Source organism: Chiloscyllium punctatum, chromosome 20, assembly GCF_047496795.1.
Source record: "Chiloscyllium punctatum isolate Juve2018m chromosome 20, sChiPun1.3, whole genome shotgun sequence".
NCBI lineage: Eukaryota > Metazoa > Chordata > Chondrichthyes > Orectolobiformes > Hemiscylliidae > Chiloscyllium > Chiloscyllium punctatum.
Genome location: NC_092758.1, coordinates 82,697,903 through 82,720,660, shown reverse-complemented (window position 1 = coordinate 82,720,660; position 22,758 = coordinate 82,697,903). Strand labels below are relative to the sequence as shown.

The 22,758-nt window shown below is 40.9% G+C and overlaps 1 protein-coding gene across 1 annotated transcript in view; it reads right to left on the bottom strand.

Annotated features, from left to right (window-relative positions):
* The window catches only part of LOC140492226 (dedicator of cytokinesis protein 2-like), a 731,998-nt gene that overhangs the window by 429,134 nt on the left and 280,106 nt on the right, over positions 1 to 22,758 (bottom strand). The window contains exon 26 of the mRNA XM_072591134.1: positions 3,149 to 3,294. Coding sequence (XP_072447235.1) covers positions 3,149 to 3,294 — 146 coding nt within the window. The remainder of the gene's footprint in view (positions 1 to 3,148; positions 3,295 to 22,758) is intronic.

The window sequence follows — 22,758 nt, the reverse complement described above, 5'->3', positions numbered from 1 at the left end:
ATGGTGATGGCTAGCATGAGGGGATATAGCTTTAAATGGAGGGATGATAGATATAGGACAGATGTCAGAGGTAGTTTCTTTATTCAGAGAGTAGTTGGGGCGAGGAACGCACTGCCTGCAACAGTATAGACGCGCCAACTTTAAGGGCATTTATGTGGTCATTAGATAAATATATAGATGAGAAAGGAATAGTGCAGGACAGATGAACTTCACATTGGGTCCACAGATTGGTGCAACATCAAGGACCAAAGAGCTTGGACTGCGTTGTAATGTTCTATGTTCTACTGGACTCCTAATTGCAGATTTTTCCTGAACTCACATTCTACCATTTGCCACAATGAGGTTTGAACCGGGTTCCCAGAACATTATTAGGCCTCTGGATTAACAGTCCATCGATAATATCACTGGGCTGTCATCTCCGCCACTTAAAATATAATTAATATCCTTTATCTGCTCACTGAGTCCATCCAACTCCCTTTTCTTTGGATAATTCCATTCTGGGATTTTTGGATTGATTATAATTTTTAGGATAGACCTATTATGGTTTATCACTTGGTGCCATCAGCAACTTTTTATTCAACAATTGTCCCTGTTGCTAAATAATCTGTTGTTCATGTCATCTGGGTAATGTAGATATTGTGCCCATTTATTGGTAACTGTAGATGAGGCAGGTCCTGATGGAAACATTCTGTAATAACCACACTCCAAAGTCTTTTCACAATATGACTGTTACGTCCACAGAGAATAGGATTAACTTGCATCTAACTCAAGATGCAGGGAGCTCATGGGATCAACAGCTCAATATGACTCTCCACGGACTTTACTGGAAGGTAAAATGAGATGAGTTCCACAATAAAAATTGCACTTGATTCCAACGGAATGTCTTAAACAAATCAAATATTATGAAAGTACATTAACTTGAGACTTTGTGAGAGGTAACGCTGAGCAAAGACCATTAATGAGCGAAAGGGTGGAAAATGCATATCTGTGTAGAAAGAACCTGCAAGTTAATTTTTGTTCTGGTTGTGCTAACATATTTGCATTTAACTCCATAGCCTGCTACTAATAAAGATCTGTAAGAGCAAATAAATTCAAAATCCAGAAATAATCAACAGAAAACCATAACCTCAAGCTGAACCTGAACTATGTCCTTTTGAAAGATCATGGGTTGCATGGGTAGGAGTATCTCTATCAAACAATTCTGACCTTCAGCAAAGGCATAAAGAGACATTTCAAGCCCCATATTGAGAAGGTATATTAATCAGGCTAAGAGACAGCTCATTGAGAGCGTAACAAGACATTTCTGAGATTAAAATTGAATCCTCAAAGCAAGAATTAATTAATTCCAGAGCCAAATGCCAATGCTTTGATTCAAATAAAAAAAGAAAATATGATAAATGTCAGGGAAAGATAAAAATCCTTTAGTCCATTAAAGCTCCCCCTTTAACAGTTCATCCTTCCTAGCTAAATAAGCTTGAGTCTAAATTCTGTGCCTTCCTAGTAGGTCATCCCATTCATTATATGTCTCCATTCACTTTTACACAGAACGCATATATCCGTTATTGCTAGATGGTGCTGGAGGAGGGAACATTGTTGGCACAGCTCCCATTTCAATTCCAACCCAAATTAAAAATGCAGTTCATGTATCCCAGTGTTGTAAAAGATCATGGAACTGCTGATGTTGGAGACTGCATTATGCTACACCCAATCTGATGATATTATATAGCTCTAGACGGAGAATTGAGGAGTCCAGCTCAAATTCTTGGTGGGGTCTGAAATGTCACCTCTGATTCCTGGTCATCTCAGTAATTAAACCTAACTAGCCAACAAAGCTTTAACCTTCTGCTATCATGCAATGATGTGGAAGTGCCGGTGTTGGACTGGGGTGGACAAAATCAGGAGTTTGGCAGCATCTGTGGAGAGAAATCAGGGCTAACCTTTCAGGTCCAGTGACCCTCCTTCAGAACACCTGCTCAGAACTGCAAACAGAAGATAGGACTAGAGTTAAGACTAGGGTTAGGGAGGGTTACGTTCAGGGTTAGGGTCAAGGTTAGGGCTCCCCTAACCATATTTCATAAAGATTTAGATTTATGCGTTACCACATCTCAATGCCTCTCAGATAGTGGAAATTGTTTGATGTTCAGTGTCTGTGTTCAAGACAAACATTCAACCATTTAGCTGTGTTGTCCCCAGTCTGCAGGATGCATGAGAATAGGAACCTTTTTACATTAGACAGAGTATCAGTTATTTACTATTGCTAAACTAATTTGTTGCAAATTTGTGTTTATTACTTCATGTCAATTTACATTGAGTGGTGTTTTAGATACACAGGAATGGGTGTAGACCATTTAGCCCTTCCATCGTCACACGCCATTCAATGTGATCATGGCTGGTCTATGGCATATCTCCACACAGTTGACTCTGGCCCATATCCCTTTGCTTAGTAAAACATTATCTATCTCAGATTTAAAATTAATTCAGCATCAACAACCACTTAGGACACATTTAAAACATCTTCCACCCTTTGTGTATAGTAGAGCTTCCAAACATCTCTCCTGAATGGTCTGGCTCAAATCTCAGACCATGCCCCTAGATCTAGAGTCACTAACCATCATGAATAGCTTAACCTTATCTATCCTGTCTTCTTGATATCTTGAAGACCTGGGTGACTGCTCTGGTGAAATGGGTCCAAATCCCAATACAACGCATCATAAAATGCAAAACTAGTTTTACTAACAATAAGCATGAAACTACTATTGACCGTTGCAAAAAAAGCACTCCTTTGTTAACATTGTTATCTTTCGGGGAAGGACCTCTGCCTCCATATTCAGTCTGATTTACATGTGAATTCAGACCCATAACATTGTGGTTAACCCTATAATAAAGGCAAAATAGTGCAGCTGCCAGAAACCTGAAACAAATACAAAAAGTGCTGGAGGAACTCAGCTGGCCTGGCAGCATCCGTGGAGAGAATGATTCTTCTTCAGAACTTAACGGGTTGTTTCTTAGTTGTCTCAGGAAATGGCCTTAGCAAGCTTGTCAGTTAGAGGGTAATTAATGATGCCCATATTCCAAGAAATAATAAATACATACAAAAAATATCAGAGTTAAGAAGGAAATTATTGAAACCGTGATCAGGATCACCTACCACATTGGGTTGACTGAGGACCTCCAGGATGTGATTGAGTAATTCGATGCAGTACTTTAATTCCTGGTTTTGTTGTTTCTCATCCCTCTGATCCAGCTGGGTCTTCAGCTCATCAGTCATCATGGGAAGCAGGATGTCACGGCATTCTGCAAATAAAAGTGTGGATTCTGAGACTCGTTGAGCGCAGGAAGACTGTTTGAGAATTACTATTGTAATGATGCTGCACCTTTAACAAGGTTATGTTGTCCTTTGGCTCTTTTTCAGAAGGTCTTAAAAACACAGGCTCTGAAAAGCCTGAGTTTGGATGGTTTTAGGGCCAATTTGTTTTTACTGCATCATGCAAAAGGCTTTCTCTCTGACATCTCTCCTGTAAGACCCTGTGTTTGGTTTTACCTTTCGTACCAAGGGGTGTTTATGGGGATCATTTCAAGTATCTGGAACAACATTGCTAAGTTGGGATGATCTGTTGGATTTTTGGATAGGTTAAGTTATTCAGCATCCTGTTCTCTTTTGTGTGTATGTCACTCAGTAATTTAGTAAATAAATTCTATTTTGTCTAAAACTGCATGGTTTGACCAGCTGCATCCCTCCTGGAATATCCACGTTACACCTGCTTAAAACAACTAGCAAAGTTAGGGTCTGGGCTACTTTCTTGAATTGTTTTGAGGGGGTCTGGCCTGATCCATAACAGTATACACACATTGAAATAAATATCCAGAACCAGAAATAAAGAGTTATTAGATTGCCATCTGTAATCCAACTGAAATATTTTAGTAAAACGATTACTGTTGTTTCCTGGTGTGACCGACATCTCATTCCAGTCCCAACCCAAGGGAGGGGGGAGCTGTCTTCAGTTTGCCACTGAAGGGAGAACCATGTACTAAATTATGCAATAATCATGGAGGAGACTGAGCATCAGCATCTCACGGTAACCTGGAATAGGCTGGAATTTGCCATGGTCTTCAATATCTCATGAACTAATACTTGTTTCTAAAAGTGACATTGATGTCCTGTTGAACTAAAATGAGATCACATACAAAACCCCAAGATGGTTCACAATCCTTAAGGCTTCAAGGCTGTATTAGTGAGGGTGGAAGTTTCCACTTGAACACATGACTCCCAATAGAAGGAATATCCACTGGTCAGAAGTCTGTAGGAAAATACTTCCCATTTTGAACATTTTTACTCGGCACTCTTCAGTGCAGAAATGTGGCACAGTGGCTCAGTGGTTAGCGCTTCTGCCTCACAGTGGTACGGACCTAGGTTTAATTTTACCCTCGGGTGACGGTGTGAAGTTTGCATATTCTCCCCATCTCTGCGTTGGTTTTCTCCCACAGTTAAGTGAGGTAAGGTGGATTGGTCATGGTAAATTGCCCATAGTGTCCAGGGATATACAAGCTGGGGGGTGCTTGGGTCTGGGAGGGTTGCTCTTCAGAGGGTTTGTGTGGACTTGATTGGTCAAACGGCCTGCTTCCCCATGGTAGGGATTCTATGATGCTCTGTATTTGGAGTATAAACGAAATAGGCAGGAATGGAGCATGTTCTAAGGTTCAGATATTTTCTGTTGCCAGGACAGAGTTGTGTGTGGACAATTGGTGCATGTTAAATTTCATTAAAGGGTCGTTACATTAAGGAAGTTATTTCTGAAAACAGGGAAAAGTTAGATTCATAATTGCTAATTGCTGGCATTATATTCACATTGGTAAAACCAATGCAAAGTCATTTTGAAGCTTAAAATTGAGTGCATTTATAAGTCTAACGTAGATAAACCCAGGGAGCACTGGGAAGTCTGACTTAAAACTGCAAAGAGTTGAATATAGAACTATGAGTTTAGTATTAGACAGCTGTCTAAACAAAAGTCAAGTATTTCTTCCAAGTGTTTAAACTACTTTTTGTAAGTATGTTGAGATGAAAGGTGTTTAACTAATCAGTTTTAGAGTTTGGATTCCAAACTTGTGGCATATGGACACTGGTTACTATGGTACAAAGAACAATCCAGCACAGGAATAAACCCTTCAGCCCTCCAAGCCTGCGCTAACACAATTTGCCCTTCCATACCAAAACTGTCTTTGCTTACAGGATCTGTATCCCTCTATCCCCTTCCTGTTACTGAATTTACCTACATGATTCTTGAATGCTGCTATTGGTAGAGTATTTTAAAGACAAAACAAAGTCAATCTTTCTCGAAAGAATATCTAATCTAGTATGTATCAAGAAGCAGGGATCCCTTTTTTTAAACTGTGGGGATCATGACCTCAAGTGTAAACATTAAGGGCCATTATCTTTGATTTAGGATAATGAAGAATTGATTTTAGTCAACAAAACTCAAAGATTACAAGTTTTTTGCATAGTTTTTTTGGAGAAATGCTGTTGAAGACAGAAGTAAAATATTATTTCTATCTGAGAATGGAGTACAGAAGAATTCAGGGAATATGCTACTTCTGTCGGAACTTTGTCCATGCAATTTCAGGACCAGGACTGTTTGGTTAGAAATCTGCAGGTCATTGAAACCTGGGAAAGTCTAAACTTTCAGTTTTATTAACAGTCATGTAAGAAGGTTTCACAATTCATAGGAGAGCACTGGGAATCTGTAAAGTGACAATATTGAGGAATAAACAAATTTATGTTTTGCTGTGTGTTTTAAGATCTTTCAAACTGTCCTCTGTATTTACTTAGCTTTGGTTCTTTCTGTTATTTTCATTTTATTAACAAGTTTCTGTTTCATTGTTATTCAAACTCTGCAGCCTTTTGTGCTTTTGTTTCAGTGAATGATCTTGACATGAATTTTTTTTAATAAATCCATTGAAATAAGTTTCATTCTGGGACCTGACTTAGCCAATATTAGCATCAGATGGCACCATGTGAGTTTTAATAATGAACATTGATTATAAATCTACAGCTTTGTATTAATATTAGACAGCTGTCCAAACAAAGGTCAAGTATTTCAAGTATTTTCTCCAACATAAATGTGTATGTGCAGATTTCTTATAGTTTTCTCTTGTCAAAACTTAATGTAAGGTGCAGAACATTTTGTAGTTTGCAGTTACTCTTATGCAATGGTTGTTTGGTGAAACCATGCACAGATGGAGAGAGTTAGTCCCCTTCCACTTCACAGGACGTGACTCTGTACATACACCAGAATGGTTTCTGCGTAGGTAGACAGATCTCGAAGGAAGATGGCCAGTTGTCGTGGAAACCTCTCTGCTGGGGAGGGTTGCCGCGGTGAACATGAGCTAACACTCATGGACTGTTGTCATTGTAGAAATGGTCAGACAGTGTGTATGAGGCAGAGATGGAAGTGGAATCACATTCAGCATAGTGCTCATTGAGCTTCAGGCTATTACCGCAGGAAGAAGGGAAATAGCCTGGTCAGCTACCTGGGAAGGAGGACCAACAAAGACCAATTGAACAACTAATCCTCAGGGAAACTAACTAATTAACTGGAAGTGGCATTCATTCATGTGAGAAGTGTTAAAATGTTTGACTAATTGTATTAACAGTTGAAACGTGTGTTGCTGGAAAAGCACAGCTGGTCAGGCAGCATTCAAACAGCAGGAGAATTGACATTTTGGGCATAAACTCTTCATCAGGAATGTGGGGGCGAGTGCCCAAGGACGCTGAGAGATAAATGGAGGGGGGGTGGGGCTGGGGGGAAGGTAGCTGAGAATAATGAAGTTGGGGGATGATGGTAATAGGTCGGAGTGGAGGGTGGAGTGGATAGGTGGGAAGGAAGATGGACGTTGGGACAGTTCAAGAGGATAGTGCTGAGTTGGAGGGTTGGATTTGAGATAAGGTGGGGGGAGGAAAAATGAGGAAACTGGTAAAAATGTCATTGATTCTGAGTGGTTGGAGGGTCCCAAGGCTGAAGATGAGGTGCTCTTCCTCCAGTGAACGGGTGTCCACGATTTGGCACTGTCCTTGGCAGAGTGGGAGGGGGAGTTGAAGTGGTTAGCCACAGTGCGGTGGGGTTGTTTAGTGCTTATCTCCCAGAGATGCTCTCTGAAACTTTCCACAGGTTCATTAGACTAATCCCAAATGTGGAGGGAATGTTTGACGAGCAATGGTTGAGTGGATTGGGCCTGTACTCATTGGAGTTTAGAAGAATGTGAGGCAGGATAATGGTTCAGTGGCTACCACTGCTATCTCATAGTGCCAGTGGCCGGGGTTCAATCCCAGCCTTGGGTGACTTTGTAGAGCATGCACGCTCTCCTTGCTTCTGTCAGGTGCTTCAGTGTCCAAAGATGAGCAGATTATTTTGATTGGCAACAGTTAAAAATGTGATGATAGGTAAGGTGATAGGATTGGATGGGATGCCTTTCAGAGGGTTAGCATGGGCTGAATGGCCTCTTCCTGCACTGCAGTGATTCTTAGAGAAGTTGACAGCTGAGATATAGAGAGGTTATTGCCCCTTAAGGAAGGGTTTAGCACCAGAGGATGTGGTCTCAGAATAAGGGGTTGGACATTTAAGGCAGAGATGAGGGAACAGTTCTTCTCTTTGATGGTAGTGTGTCACTAGAATTTTTTACTATAGAGGGCTGTTGAGGCTGGATCACAGTATATTTGAGTCTGAGAGATTTTTAATCAGTAAGGGGATCAAGCGTTATGGCTGAAGGCAGAAAAATGGAGTTGAAGATTATCAGATCAGCCATGATCTCGTTGAATGGTGGACCAGACTCGATGGGTTGAATGGCCTATTTCTGTTCCTATATCTTATGGTCTGAATAAAGTGTTGTTACTTTGGATGAAATCTTGAGTCTTGGGTCATTTATATCTGGTGTAGATTTCCCAGTTTAGGTGAGTGATAGGAATAATCTAGTTATGAGCAATGTGTGATGCTACTCATCAAGCTGTATCAGCTCTCTGAACTATTGCCACCATCCACTTTCAAGGTAGGCATTTCAAGGACATGCCTGGTCTAGTATTATAGGAGGAAAGTCACTTGGTAGTCTAATGAGAAGAAGCTTTAAAATATAATGGATATTACACATTAACAACTATGTACAATTTATGTTGATGTCATAGATATTGTTACAAAGACCATGAAGAAAAACCAGATGGTACATATTACTCCTTTAAGATCCTAAGTTGCTCTCTCACTGTGGCCTGAGGCATGCTCATCGCAGTTAGTGCTTAAGTCACTCCTTAGCATTGATCCTTTTAGACTCTCACACCCTTATAAAATAAGGGTTATGGGAATATCAATGCTAAGCCCATGGGCTGGTTTCACACATGTAGCTAGTAGTTTTCTTTTTGATGCTTGACAGGTTTGCAAATCTTTTCAATGAGCCCAATGCAAGAACTCTGGCAGAGAAAAAGGAACATATAGTTATAGAGATGTACAGCATGGAAACAAGACTTTCAGTCCAACTCATCCATGCAGACCAGATATCCTAAATTAATCTCATCCCATTTGCCAGCACTTGGCCCATATTCTTCTAAACCCTTCCTATTCATATACCCATTCAAATGTTGTCATTGTACCAGTCTCCACTGCTTCCTCTGGTAGCTCATTCCATACACTCACCACTCTCCATGTAAACAAGTTGCCCCTTATGTCCCTTTTAAATCTTTCCTCTCTCACCTTAAACAAATGCCTTCTAGTTTTGGACTCTCTCACTCTGGGGAAAACAACTTAGCTTTGCACCCGATCCATGCCCCTCATGATTTTATAAACTTGCACAAGGTCACCACTTAACCTCTGATGCTCCAAGGAAAAAAGTGTATTCAGACTCCCCCTACAGCTCAAACCCTCCAACCCTGGTAACGTCCTTGTCGATCTTTTCTGAACCCTTTCAAATTCTACAATGTACTTCTCATAGCAGGGAGACCAGACTAGAATGTAGCATTCCAAAAGTGTCGTAAACAATGTCCTGTACAACCACAACATGACCTCCCAACTCTCACACTCAATGCACTGATGAATAAAGGCAAGTACAACAAAGGCTTTCATCACTATCCTGTCAACCTGGGACTCCAATTTCAAGGAGCTATGTATCTGCACTCCAAGATCTCTTTTTTTCGGCAACACTCCCCAGTACCTTACCATTAAGTATATAAGCCCTTTCCTGCTTCACCTTTCCAAAATGCAGCACCTCAATTAAACTCCATCTGGCAGTCCTTGGTCTATGGACCGTCTGATCAAGATCTTGTTATATTCTGAGGTAACCTTCTTGGCTGCACACTGCACCACCAATTTTTGTGTCATCTGCAAACTTAATAACCTCCTCTATTCATATCCAAATTATGACTCAGCACCGACCCGAGTGGCACATCACTGATTACAGGCCTCCAGTCTGAAAAGCAACCCTCCACCACCACCCTTTGTCACCTACCTGTGAGCCAGCTCTGTATACAAATGGCTAGTCTACTCTGTATTCTACGTGAGCTAACCTTACCAACCAGTCTCACATGCAGAACCCTGTGAAATCCCTTACTGAAGTCCATATAGACCATGTCTGCCTTCATCAATCCTCTTTGTCACTTCCTCAAAAAACTCAATCTAGCACATGGGACATGATTTCGCATGCACAAAGCCATGCTAACTATCCCTAATCAGTCCTTGCCTTTCCAAATACATGCAAATCTTTTCCCTTAGAATCCCTGCCAACACCTTGCCTATCACTGATGTCTGGCTCACCAGAGGTGCTATTAAACAAAATCGTGTTCTTTTCTCATTGATCTTAAACACATTCATCCATTTGATGTAAAGATATTGGGATTTAATAAAAGAAGGCTTGAAATCCAGACAGGGTAACAGAGTTCAAATGGGATTGGGACTGTGTGGTAGATTGGAATGGTTCAAGGCTGGATTGTGATGGTGAAGATGGGGTCATGGTGATAAGGCCTTCAGGAATGCATCTGACCAGAATTGGAAACATTATTGTATCACAATTACACACACAAAAAAACAAACTGTCAAATACATCAGACATAGTATGAACGTGCTTCACATTGACAATGTGATGATGAGAGACATTCTTATGCCCGAGCAACATGGAAAAACTAGCGAGAGACGATTTTTCTTCAACTCATCCTTAGCCTTAGCTAAAAGTGGCTAACAATTTAAATCCATTAAATTCAAATTTCATGATTTACAATTTCATAAACATGAAGTTAGTGAGGAGCCTGGTTGAATGGTATTATCATTGCTGTGTTAATCTGGAGACCCAGGTTATGTTCTGAATTTGAAATCTGCCAATGGTAGAGTGTCACGAGGAAAGGCTAGATGGTATATTTTATTCCTTGAAATTCCACCATTTGACGACTGATTTCAGTTCAGGAAAAGGATCCAGCAAAATAAAAATTGGTGCCAGTAAAAATGTTCTCACATTCGTTCAACAGTTTAACAAAACTGAAGTAAGGAGACATACAGGCCGTGTTTGGTTTCTCTTCTTGGCTAAGTCACTTCTCAGTGAGCAGAGCTGTATGGTAGCCCAAGTCTAGAGGTTACAGCCAGAAAGCTGAACATGTATGACTTCAGGTGAAAGAAGACCAACTCTTGAGAAGGAAAGTCAGCGATGCCCCCTGGTCACTATCGATTTTACGACCTTAAAGCATCAAAGGGCTGAACACTAAGCTCGTACAAACTAACACTTATTGCCTATAATTATATACGTGCGGGCTTTTCCAATACCTTAGTGGTGTCCCTACTGAAGGACCGGGTTCAGGTCAAACCTACTCCTTTGTACTCAATAATACACTGGCACGGTGGGTCAGTGGTTAGCACTGCTGCCTCACAGCGCCAGGGATTCGGGTTCAATTCCTGTCTCGGGCAAATGTCTGTGTGGAGTTTGCACATTCTCCCCGTGTCTGCGTGGGTTTTCTCCAGGTGCTCCAGTTTCCTCCCACAATCCAAAGATGTGCAGGTTAGGTGAATTGGCCATGCTAAATTGCCTGTAGCGTTAGGTGCATTAGTCAGGGGTAAATGTAAGGGAATGGGTCTGGGTGGGTTGCTCTTTGGAGGGTTGGTGTTGGGTTGAAGGGCCTGTTTCCACATTGTAGGGGATCTAATCTAAATCTCTGAATAGGCTCATTAGAAAATATCTAACAGAAACATCTCTCCCCAGGTATCTAAAGTACAATATAATTATATGCATAACCGTGATAGGGTAGGGTTTCACTAATGCCCTTTTTCCATCAGACGTGACTTCCGTGTGATCTTCCAAATTCACATTCTCACCAGCTATTTGAGTTATAGTTCTCTGTTATATATTAACTCTGCTTTGTCTCTACAGAGGCTCTCAGATGTGCTGAGTTTAGATTAGATTAGATTAGATTCACTACAGTTTGGAAACAGGCCATTTGGCCCAACAAGTCCACACCGACCCTCCGAAGAGTAACCCACTCAAGCCCATTCCCCTACCCTATATTTACCCCTGACTAATAACCTACATTATGGGTAATTTAGCATGGCCAATCCGACTTAACCTGCACATCTTTGGATTGTGGGAGGAAACCGGAGCACCTGGAGGAAACCCACGCAGACACAGGGAGAATGTGCAAACTCCACACAGACAGTCGCCCAAGGCTGGAATCGAATCGGGGTCGCTGGCGCTGTGAGGCAGCACTGCTAACCACTGAGCCTTTGTGCTGCCCAATTTCTGTTACAGTAGCTATTATTTGTGCATTGATACAGTTAACCATTTATATCTTTCATACCCCAAACCTAGAGGTCATGGCCAGAAAGCTGAACATGTATGACTTCAAGTGAAAGAAGACCAACTCTGAATATGTTGTTGAGTGAAGAAGCTGTTAGATTGTGGTTAAAAACCCAACAGGTTCAGAAATTTATTTTCAGGGCAGTTAACCTGTTATCTCTTCATGGGCTGGTCTACCTATGGTTTTGAGTCTCACAGGTCGACTCTTAAACAGTGAGCAAACTGATCCTACGAGCCAGTAAAGTTGCATTAAAATGCTACCTGCAACTGTGAAAAAAGAAGATGTACTTCCAACTTTCTCTCGGTGATGAGAGACAAACAATTGAATTCAGCCTTGCGAACTGCATCCATAGCACAGGAACAAACAGCAAAGCAATAGAAGGGGTAAAAACAATGACTGCAGATGCTGGAAACCAGATTCTGGATTAGTGGTGCTGGAAGAGCACAGCAGTTCAGGCAGCATCCAAGTAGCTTCGGAATTGATGTTTCGGGCAAAAGCCCTTCATGGGCTTTTGCCCGAAATGTCGATTTCAAAGTTACTTGGATGCTGCCTGAACTGCTGTGCTCTTCCAGCACCACTAATCCAGAAGCAAAGCAGTAGAAGCCTGGTATTGACAGCAGCAAGCTCAGCAGTGATACCCACTGCCATCCCAGCCCAATGACTGGACAAGCAGACATCTGGGGATTATGAAACAGCCATTTGTACATGATACCACAAGGTTCTCGTGAATCACCACTGCAAGGGTCAACACTTCAGATGTGGGCAGAAAGTAGTGACTTTTTTAAAACAGCCTTCCAGCTCTGAGGGGCTATGCGTATCTTATTTTTTTCATCGTTGTGAAGAGATTGGAGATAAATCATTCACTAACTCATTTATATTTTATATTGCAAGGATTTTACATTTACAATCAGGTACCATAGGAACTTGCCTTGGAGGTCAATATTTTAAACTGTTAAAAAAGGAGCACTGTTAAATCGAGATAATAATTTGTGTCACAATCTGTGCTATTACACAGCTTCTCATTCCCTCAAAGTTAAAATAATTATTTGCAAAGGGTTATAACCTATGTTCAATTTCTGGTCATGGCTGAGTCATTTCTCAAATAGGGGAAATGTTGGGTAAGCTCAAGAATTGGCTGCAACATCACTTGTCGAGGGAGGAAAAAGTCAACCATGCTCCTACTCCAAGGAGCCCAGAACTTTTAACCAGAAAGATGGATGTGAAGGTAATAGAGAACCAATCTGGCGTTGATCCAACTCATACTTGTCAATGAGATCAAGCGTGATCACTTGGTTTGTATGTCAGCAGATGGGCCCAGAGAAATTGACTCTCTCATCAAGGGGTCAAAAGCTTCAGAAAACAATGGTTAAAACTTTCAGGATACAGTGATTAGCAGCTTCAGAAAAGAATGCTCAACACCTTCAGGATAACGTGATCAACTACCTTTAGGAATAATCAATGAACGCCTTTAAATAGAGTGGGAGGGTTTTTATTCGCTAGTGGGAAGAGGACGTTGCTGGTCTGTCCCCAGTTGTCCTTGAGAAGGTGATGCTGAGCTGCCTTCTTGAACCGTTGCAGTCCATGTGCTGTGTGGGTATCCTCACAATTTTATTAGGGAGGGAATTCCAGGATTTTGATCCAGGAAGAAAGAGTGATATATTTCTAAGCCAGGATGGTGAGGGGAATTTGTAGTTGGCAGTTTCCCCACGTATCTGCTGCCCTTTTCGAGATGATAGTGGGCACAGGTTTGAATGGTTTTGCCCAAGGAACTGTGGCCACAATAAAAAGTATGAAAGCAGCTAAACAGCTTCACTAATGTCAGTGATGTGCTGCTAGCCTTGGAGCAGTGATGTATTATTAATTTCACACTGTAGCAAACTAGTCAAGAAAGTAATGGGCTCTTCAAAGGCTTTTAATGTGGACTGAGTAATAGAGCAGAAATAACAGATACATCATACACCAGCGACTCAATCACAATATGCAAATAAATAAACTGTGTGAGGTAAATAATCAAATCTGCCCAGATCCAGACTCAGTAGGAGTTAGCAGTCTGGCCTATTCTTAATGTGCAATCCTAGGCAGTGAGTGCTGGCAGGCTGTTCAAGCACAGAAGAGAATCTAAGCAAGGCCTAATTGGATTCCTGTTACATGCCAATATTGTTCTATTTTAACAGGATTCCTAGCACCTGGAGTGAAAAATCTGATTTTTATTACGCACACTGCCTCCTTATTCCAGGATCACTGGTGACAATTCCAATCGATTTACTGGATCAACTAACTTGCTACAAGAGCAAGGATAAAGCCTGGGACTGTTCTAAAGCTTAGGGCACTTTATAAGCCAAATGTGTAATCTTTTGGCATTCTGACTGCAAACCTGATAGTGCTAAGTGTGGTAAATGTATAATGTGGAACGTCTGTCCATTCTGTGGTCAGAGTGAAAACAATCCACATTTTACACAGGCATAGAAGGAAGCAAATCATTACTGTGTTCCCTGGCCAGCATCTCTGTTGCAGTGCTCAAGTGTAGCTCCAGGAAGAGCAGGACTTCATTCTCCTGCTTGGGGACCCTGCAACTTTCTGGAATCAATATCAAGTTTGATAATTTTAGGGTCTGAACAGCTTCTCCCATGACTTTCCCCAAACCCTCACACACCAGGCCTTGTCATCACTTGGACTGCTAGCACACACAACCCATTGTCAGCCACCAAAGGTTCCCATTAGTAGCCATTGATTCTCCCACTCTGACCCTTACCATCCCTTTGTCTGCCAAACTGTGCTTTTCTCTCTCACTCTGGTCTCCAGTGCTACGTCTTCTTTACCCCTTTGCCCTTCCCCCACCCCATCTTCAGCATATATACCAAACTGTTCTGTGCTAAAAGCAGAGATGTTTATCTGAGGCTGTCTAAGGCTCTGGTCAGACCACATTTGGAGTATTGTGTGCAGTTTTGGGCCCCATATCTCAGGAAAGATGTACTGGCCCTGGAGCGTGTTCAGAGGAAGTGCACGAGAATGGTTCCAGGAATGAAAATCTTAACACATGAGGAACATTTGAGGACTCTGGGTTTACACTCGATGGAGTTTAGAAGGATAAGGGGGATCTAACTGAAACATACAGAACACTGAATGGCCTCGACAGAGTGGATGCTGGGAAGATCCACTTGTAGGATCTCCATTTGTAGGAGACACTAGATCCTGAGGGAAGACCCTTTAGAACGGAGATAAAGAGAAAATTCTTCAGCCAGAGAAATGGTGAATCTATGGAATTCATTGCCACAAAAGGCTGAGGAGGCCTGGTCATTGAGTATATTTAAGACGGAGATAGATAGGTTCTTAAAGATCAAGGGGATCAAGGGTTATGGGAGAAAGTGAGAGAATGGGGTTGAGAAACTTATCAGCCATGATTGAATGGTGGAGCTGTCTCAATGGGCTGAATGGCCTAATTTCTCCACATGTTTCTTTTGATCTTATGGTCTTAGCTCTAAAGAAGGGTCATTGGACCCAAAATGTTAACCCTGTTTTCTCTCCATAATTGTAGTCAGACCTGCTGAGCTTTTCCAGTTATTTTTATGTTTGAAGCAAATCATTTTGTGCTTTCACCCTCCAGTTGGTCTCACACAAAGAATTTCATTTCCCGGTGGCTGTTTGTGCATTTGCGTCTGGGGAACCGAGTGACGACCAACCTGACAGGGTGTGAATATCGGGGTCACTGAACTCAAAATGTGAACTCTGCTCTCTCTCCACAGGTGCTGCCTGGCCTGCTGAGCTTCTCCAGCAACTTCTGTTTTCCCATTGGGGTAGAAGTTGGCAAGTGGCGGTCCACTTCTGGACTGAAGCAAGAGTACCATCACCAAATTAGCAGTGCAATGACTTGTGCATCATTTGCACCCAGGGCACTGGAGATTGTAAGATCCTTACGACCTCATCCCAGAACTCATCTACCTTATTACAGTTCATGGTTAATTATGGCTTTAAAAAAGGCACTGGCATTGGTTTGGCATTCCTTACTTTCTTCAGTTGCAACTGACTGCAATTCTGTACAACACAAAAGACAAATAGAAAGCTATAATCTGGCTTAACCACTGTTCTGAGCATAATGGAGAGAACTGATCTCACAATAAGTGAAAGTTAAACCCCATTGGGTCAGGTGCAGAGTGCACCTCCCAAGTCTGGCAGCTTTCAGGCCAAGTTTATACTGGACCAGAGAATTTGCCAGACAACATGAGGTCAAGTATCTTCAATGCACAGTCAGCTCTTCTATAACGTGATGGTTGCATTCTTTTGCAACCCCACATTACAGAAAAATTGCGCGTCAGAAACAGCGCTTAAAGTGTTGGCGATGTAATTGTGTTACAGCCAACGCACATTTTAGAAGTTCATGCTGTAGAAATAGTCAATTGCATTGCAGCAAATTCACATTGGCTAAACGCACGTTATAACAGAACAACCTGCAGTTTAAAATGCATTAAAAGTCAAGGTCTCACCTTGACCTGTATCAATCATATGGGTAACGAAGAATCGTTGTTCAATTGGACTTTAATGACACAATTTGGATTATCCAAACCAGGTAAAATGTAACAAAAAAATAACATGAATAAAGATCAGTGCAGAGCCACTGGGAGGAAAATTGGAAGAAATCCAGGTGCCAGACCTGGATTGCTAGATTAGGGAGATGACCCACACTTTCCTCCACATCAATTTATTTGCCTAACTTTCCAACCACAGAATGTGGGAAAGGTAGAATTAGGTTTAGCTATGATATCTACTTCAGTAAACGAAATAAGTAGGAACAAGCACCGTGCAGGCGTGGGTGTGAATATGGGCATGTTGAGGGTGGTCTGGGATTGAACCTGAAACATACCTTTAGAAGAATGAATGTTTCAGGAAAGGATAAATGTTCAACATTTTCACTTTGAGGCAACACAGTGAAGCAGGAGATTTAAAAACAGTTGCACAAAAGATTTACCCGAATTAAACAAAGGTCAGGATGGCGTGTAATCTGAGTGCTAACGGGTGATGTGGCTTAAACAATTGTGGAATACATGTACAGAAATGAGTGGTGCATTACATCTCAACACATGCTAAGTATCTTCAATCTCATAAGAGCATCCAATGAGGCCGTGGGTGAACAAGTTTCTGCCCATAACTGACCAGGCGACTCTCTGGTGGAGTTTGCACATTCTTCCTGTGTCTGCATGGGTTTCCTTCAGGTGCTCCAGTTTCCTCCCACAGTCCAAAAATGTGCAGGTTAGATGAATTGGCCATGCTAAATTGTCCGCAGTGTTAGGTGAAGGGGTAAATATAGGGGAATGGGTCGCGGTGGGTTGCTCTTCGGCGGGTCGGTGTGGACTTGTAGGGCCGAGGGATCTGTTTCCACGCTGTAAGTAATCTAAAAAAAATCTAAAACCTTCTCAAGGGATATTGGGATAAACATTAAATACTGGTCTAGTTAGTAACCTCCCATGAACAAATAAAACCAAAATGCCCTGACTCTGAAATGCAAGCATCCTTGTTCTGAGATTGGAGGGGGTGGCAAGACTGGGGATGAGTTCTGTCAATATTATGCATGTGAAGTCTCAGAAACAGTAAGAAATTATCATTTCCTTGAATATTTAATTGCAAACTTTTAAACTGATTTTTAAAAGAGGAATTATAGCCTCATTGAGACGCAGTCTGTTTTCCTATTTCATGCATTTATGTCATATCAGAATAAGCTACATTAAAGATCAAAATGTTTCGTAAGCATGGTGGATCTGATGTGCGTGAATGATGCTTCAGTGAGTTGGAATATATATTTGAGGGCTCCAAGAAGATAAACCAAAGACTAGCAGATAAAAAGGAAGAGCATATGCTGTGACTTTATAAATCACAGGCAAGGCATCAACTGGGGGAATGTGAATAATTTTGAGAGTCACACTTCAGGCCTTAGAAAAGGTACAGAGAGTTTACTGAAATATGAACAGGGAGAGGGATATCGGTTATGAGGAAAGTTTGTTGAAGTTAGTACTGTTCTATTGGAACAGTGAGTTAACAGATGACCAAATAGTAGTTTTCAAAACACTCCAAACCTTGATGAAGCAGAAAAAAAATCCTTTCTCCATCGCAAGTGGATCAATAACCAGGGTTCCCAGACCTAAACTCATTGGCAAAAGAAATTTCGCTCAAGTATCATTGCCATATTTAGACCTGAAAGGGACTCTGTTCATCTGATATTATCCTAGAAAGGTAAATTTGTCTCCAAATTTGAGAAATAGGTGACACAAACTATGCAGTAGCAACATAAGTGATTGCCCCTACTGACAGGACGTTGAAATCAATCCAAAAAGATGTTCTACCGCCCACACAAATGTGCAATGTATCATATGAATTTCAGTATTGATATAATACTGAGTCCTGACAAATGGTGGATCACATCAAACAGCTTACCACTGTGGCTGTTCACAATAGTCCGTGATTGCAAAATATAATGTCTAATATTGGGTGTGATTCCATAATTAGGCTGCTTTGCTGAACAGTCTTCATTGTGCTAAGAATTACACTTAGAACAAACCTAAGATGACCATTTAAGTTCGCAATGTGGCTTACTCATGCATACCAGAAGCTTCATGTGTTCACACAGAGGAACCTGTCGTTTGTAAGCAAAAGGATTATGTCCAGACACTGTATTATTTGTTATCAAGTTAGACAAAAAGTATAAGGAATAATACATCCCTGGCACACTCACTATGTAGCAATCCGTGCCTACCATTTGGCATCACTCTCATGTGGTATAAATTGTTTCTCTCATTGAAGCTTAGAATTCTTGCATTTGTCCTGATGAGTGCAAGACAAGAAACTACAACAACACGATCCTTTTTCACCAATACTTCAATCTTTCGGAGTTCAGGACATTATAAATTTAATTGATAATGGGGATGAGTAGATGCAGCATGTTTCGAGTTTCAAAAGGCATTGAAAATGATTTGGTGCAGTATATTAGTGCAGACTGGCACAAGTTAATGCACAGAAAACAGTCAGTGTGAATAAATGAGACAGTTTTGTGTGTCAAACTGTAACTAGTTGAAATCCAAGTCTTGATTTTTAAAGTATCATACTTGTTACAGACTGATACATCAAAACATTTCATTGATACATATTGTTTTCTGTCCATTACCGTATGCTAATCTGAGCTAATCGTTGTAAGTTAGCCCTTATCGTCTGAGATGGAGAATGTTGCACATTACCAAGCAATATCTCTCTATGAAGTAAACAGTCAACAAATGACCTTAAACTCAGCAAATGAGAAGGTAGTTGCTTGAATTCAGTGAGTTGCATTTCCTAATTAAATGCAATGATCAACTTGAAAAGCAAACTGTTTGTTAGTTCTTTTTACAGAAGGGATTTGAGTATACAACCAAAGAAACCTTACTACAATTATACAGAATATTGGAGAGGACATACACAGTGTAATATATGTAGTGTTGATCTCTCTACAAAAGAAGGAACCATGCTTACCATCTGAAAGTGCATCAAAGTTTCACCAAACTGGTTTCTGGAATAAGAACATTCCCCTTGAGGAGAGATTGAATGTCTAAATTTATTGCATTCTCTGCATTTTAGAAGAATCAGAGGTGACTTTTTAATTTGTCCTTTCATGGATGTTGTCCATATCCAATTGCCCTTGAGTGTTTTACTAAAGCCATTTTAGTGGACAGTTAAGAGTCAACCTCATTGCTGAAGAGAGTTGGTTCGCTCAGTTGGCTGGACAGCTGTTTTGTGATGCAAGCAGTCAACACTGCAAATGCAATTCCTGCACCGGTTACCACAGAGGACTCTCCATCTCAGCCTTTCTCCTTACCTGAGGTGTGATGACACTCAAGTTAAACCAGCACCAATTCTCTCTTCCTCCTAATGAGACAGCAGCACTATGGTTTGGTAAAACTATGACAACTTTACTTTTACTGTTGGTCAAAAGTAGGCCAGCTCAGGTAAGTACAGTAGCTTTCCATCCCTAAAGAACATTAGAGAAGGAATATTACAACAGTTAATGGCCCCTGTTATTGAGGCTTTGGATTCCTGATTTAATTAATTGAACCTAAATTCCACCATGCCATGAGATGGGATTTGACTCCCCATCCCCACAGCATTAACCTGGGCTCCAGGTTACAGGTCTGGTGACATTGCCACCACACTATCATCGCCCCTAACTGAAACACATGAGATCTTTAAGAGGCTTGGATAGGGTAAAATAACAACTCCCATGGCTAATCTTGAGTATGGGGTCAGTGTTAGAATGAGGAATCAGTCATTTAGAACTGAGGTAAATGGAAGCCTCTTTTAAAAGGTGGCAAATGTTTAGAATTTCCCAATCCAGAGAGCCGCAGTCAAGTCTATTTAAGACAAAAGTCAATGGAGCTTTGAATACTAGAGAAGTTAAGTTATATGAATGGAGGCAGTGTGCTAAAGAGGAGTTGAAGTAAAAGATGAACCACGGTCTTGTTGAATAGGTGACAAGACTTAAAGTGCCTTTTTGCTCTTCTATTTATTGTGAGCTTTGTCAATTAGAGCCCGTCGGTTTGGTATAGTGTGCCATGTCCCATCAAATCTTATGTTTAAACCATTAATACTTGACTATAGGGACCTGAGAAACAGTTATAATTTGAAGTGGGAACCTTGTGTTGGTCAAATCTACGTGGCTCTATTAACACGAAGGGGGACGGTTAACAGGTATGGGTTCAATAATGAAATCATTGAATTGCCCTTGTGAAGTTTTTACACTTCTGTTGACAAAATAAAAAAAAATCTGGGACAGATAAATAGTTTGAGGGAATCCACAAAGCAATGAAGATGGTTGACTGGATTATACCAGCAGTAAATAAAGCTCATAAAATGTTTTTTATCTTTCTGAAAGCTTTAGCTATGCAAAGTTATGATTCAAATTCAGATGTTTTGGTCTTTAATTCTGATTTAACTGTTCTCTGAATCTTATCAGGCATGAATGACTGAGCTGACTGCATGGAGATAAATAATTAATGGGCAACGCTCAGGTAAAGATCAGAGAAATTCTTGCACAAAATGATTATCTCTGCAATATAGTCAATCAGCTCTATCATAGAGTGCAATAACATTCCTATCACAGAGTTCAGTAAGATTCCTATCAAGTTGTCTTTCTGCAGAAACAAAGCCACTGCACAATATAATTTTTAACTCCTGCATTCTGTGCTTCCTTCTGCCCCTGAGTTGGGGAACCACTGCAGGACTGAGGGAGTGCCACATTGTTGCCGGTCAAATCCATCTGACAAGACGCTAAACTGCAATCTTCTCCATCCATGCAACTGGATGATGAAAACATTGATGTGGTATTTGGTTGGTGTTCTGGCCAACATTCTTCGCTTAATGAGCATCATCTAAAAATGGGTATAATTCATACAAATTGACTGTCTTAATTACCGTTAACTTATTCCACTTCAAAGTAACTGAAACATGCCTGAGGAGTGCTTTATGGTTTTGTATAAATGCAAGTTTTTGTTTTGAAGTGGATGCTGACAATGCAAACCTTCCATTGCATCTTCAGGAAAACATTATACATTAGTCTTTCCTGATCTCAGCACATCTTAAAGTGTATTACAATCAGTGACATACTTTTAAGGTGAAGACATTATGGTAATATAGAAAAAGCAGAAGTCAATTTTTGCACAGAAAAATCCTCACCTCCGGCCATGTGATACATGAGGAAAAAAAATCCAATTTCATGGTAATGTTGATGAAGAGATAAATCAATGTGAACTCTCTTACTGTTCTTTGAGCAATATTTAACAATGTCTTTCAGCATTTATTTTTATTTAAGGAACATGTGATTGTTTTGGAACAAATTATTATGGAATTGTTTTGTGCTTGGGTCAAGCTTTTTCATCTAAGGTTCAATTAGCTCTTTCTCTCTTTATATATAAAGTGAAGTTTTCATGCGGTGATGCTCAGGGCCATGTTAAAGCTTTCAAGTTTGATTTCCAGCCTATATTGACTTGAGTAATCTGTATTAGGTCAGAATTTGGGGACTGTAATTAGTCTTGTCACCCCTCTCCTAAAAGGATAGAGTCAGCAAAGACTCCTTTTGCTGTTAGATAACTACTGAAGAGATGCTTACTTCACTTGAACCAGTTTAAGTGGATCAGTTTTCATAGAACCTTTCAGAGGCGACACTTGTTTATATATAGGTAGAAGGAGGTTCCCCTTACACTTCAGTGTTGCTTGACCAAAAATAGGAAACTTGTTTAGTTGGACATGTGTTTGCTATGAGTTTCTTACTGGTAAACTAGCCAATTTTATTGTCTGTATTGTAAACTCGTTAAATTGTGACTCGGGCAAAAGGTTTATATTCTGATAGACCTTCAGGGGAAAAGAAGTTAAAAAGAGTAAAATGTTCTCCACAACAACTTTGTGATTAGTGCAATATCTCCCCTCGTGAGCCACTAAGCCTGTCATGTACCACCATGATATGAATAGCAGCAAACCAAATGTCGATGGTCTCCATGTGCAACTGAGCTCAGAGGTGCTCATTTTTCTTTCAAGTTCTCCAATGTTTCCATGAGGTTCCAGGGATCCGAGTTTGAATTCAGCCACGGCAAATGGTGGAATTTGAATTAAGAATCGAATCTTGACCACGAATCCATTACTGATTGTCAGGAAAAACCCATCCATTTCACCCATGTTCCCGAAGGAAGGAAACTGCCATCCTTGCCTGGTCTGGCCTACATGTGACTCAAAAGTAGACAGGCAGGAGGCTGGAAGAACACAGCAAGCCAGGCAGCATCAGGAGGTGCAGAAATGACTCCAGGTACACAGCAATACGTGGCTGACACTTAACTGCCCTTTAGGCAATTAGGGACAGGCAATTAATGCTGGCCTACTCAGTGATGCCCTCATCGCATGGATACATTTTTAAAAACCTAGCATGTTAATCTGCATGTTCCACAGCT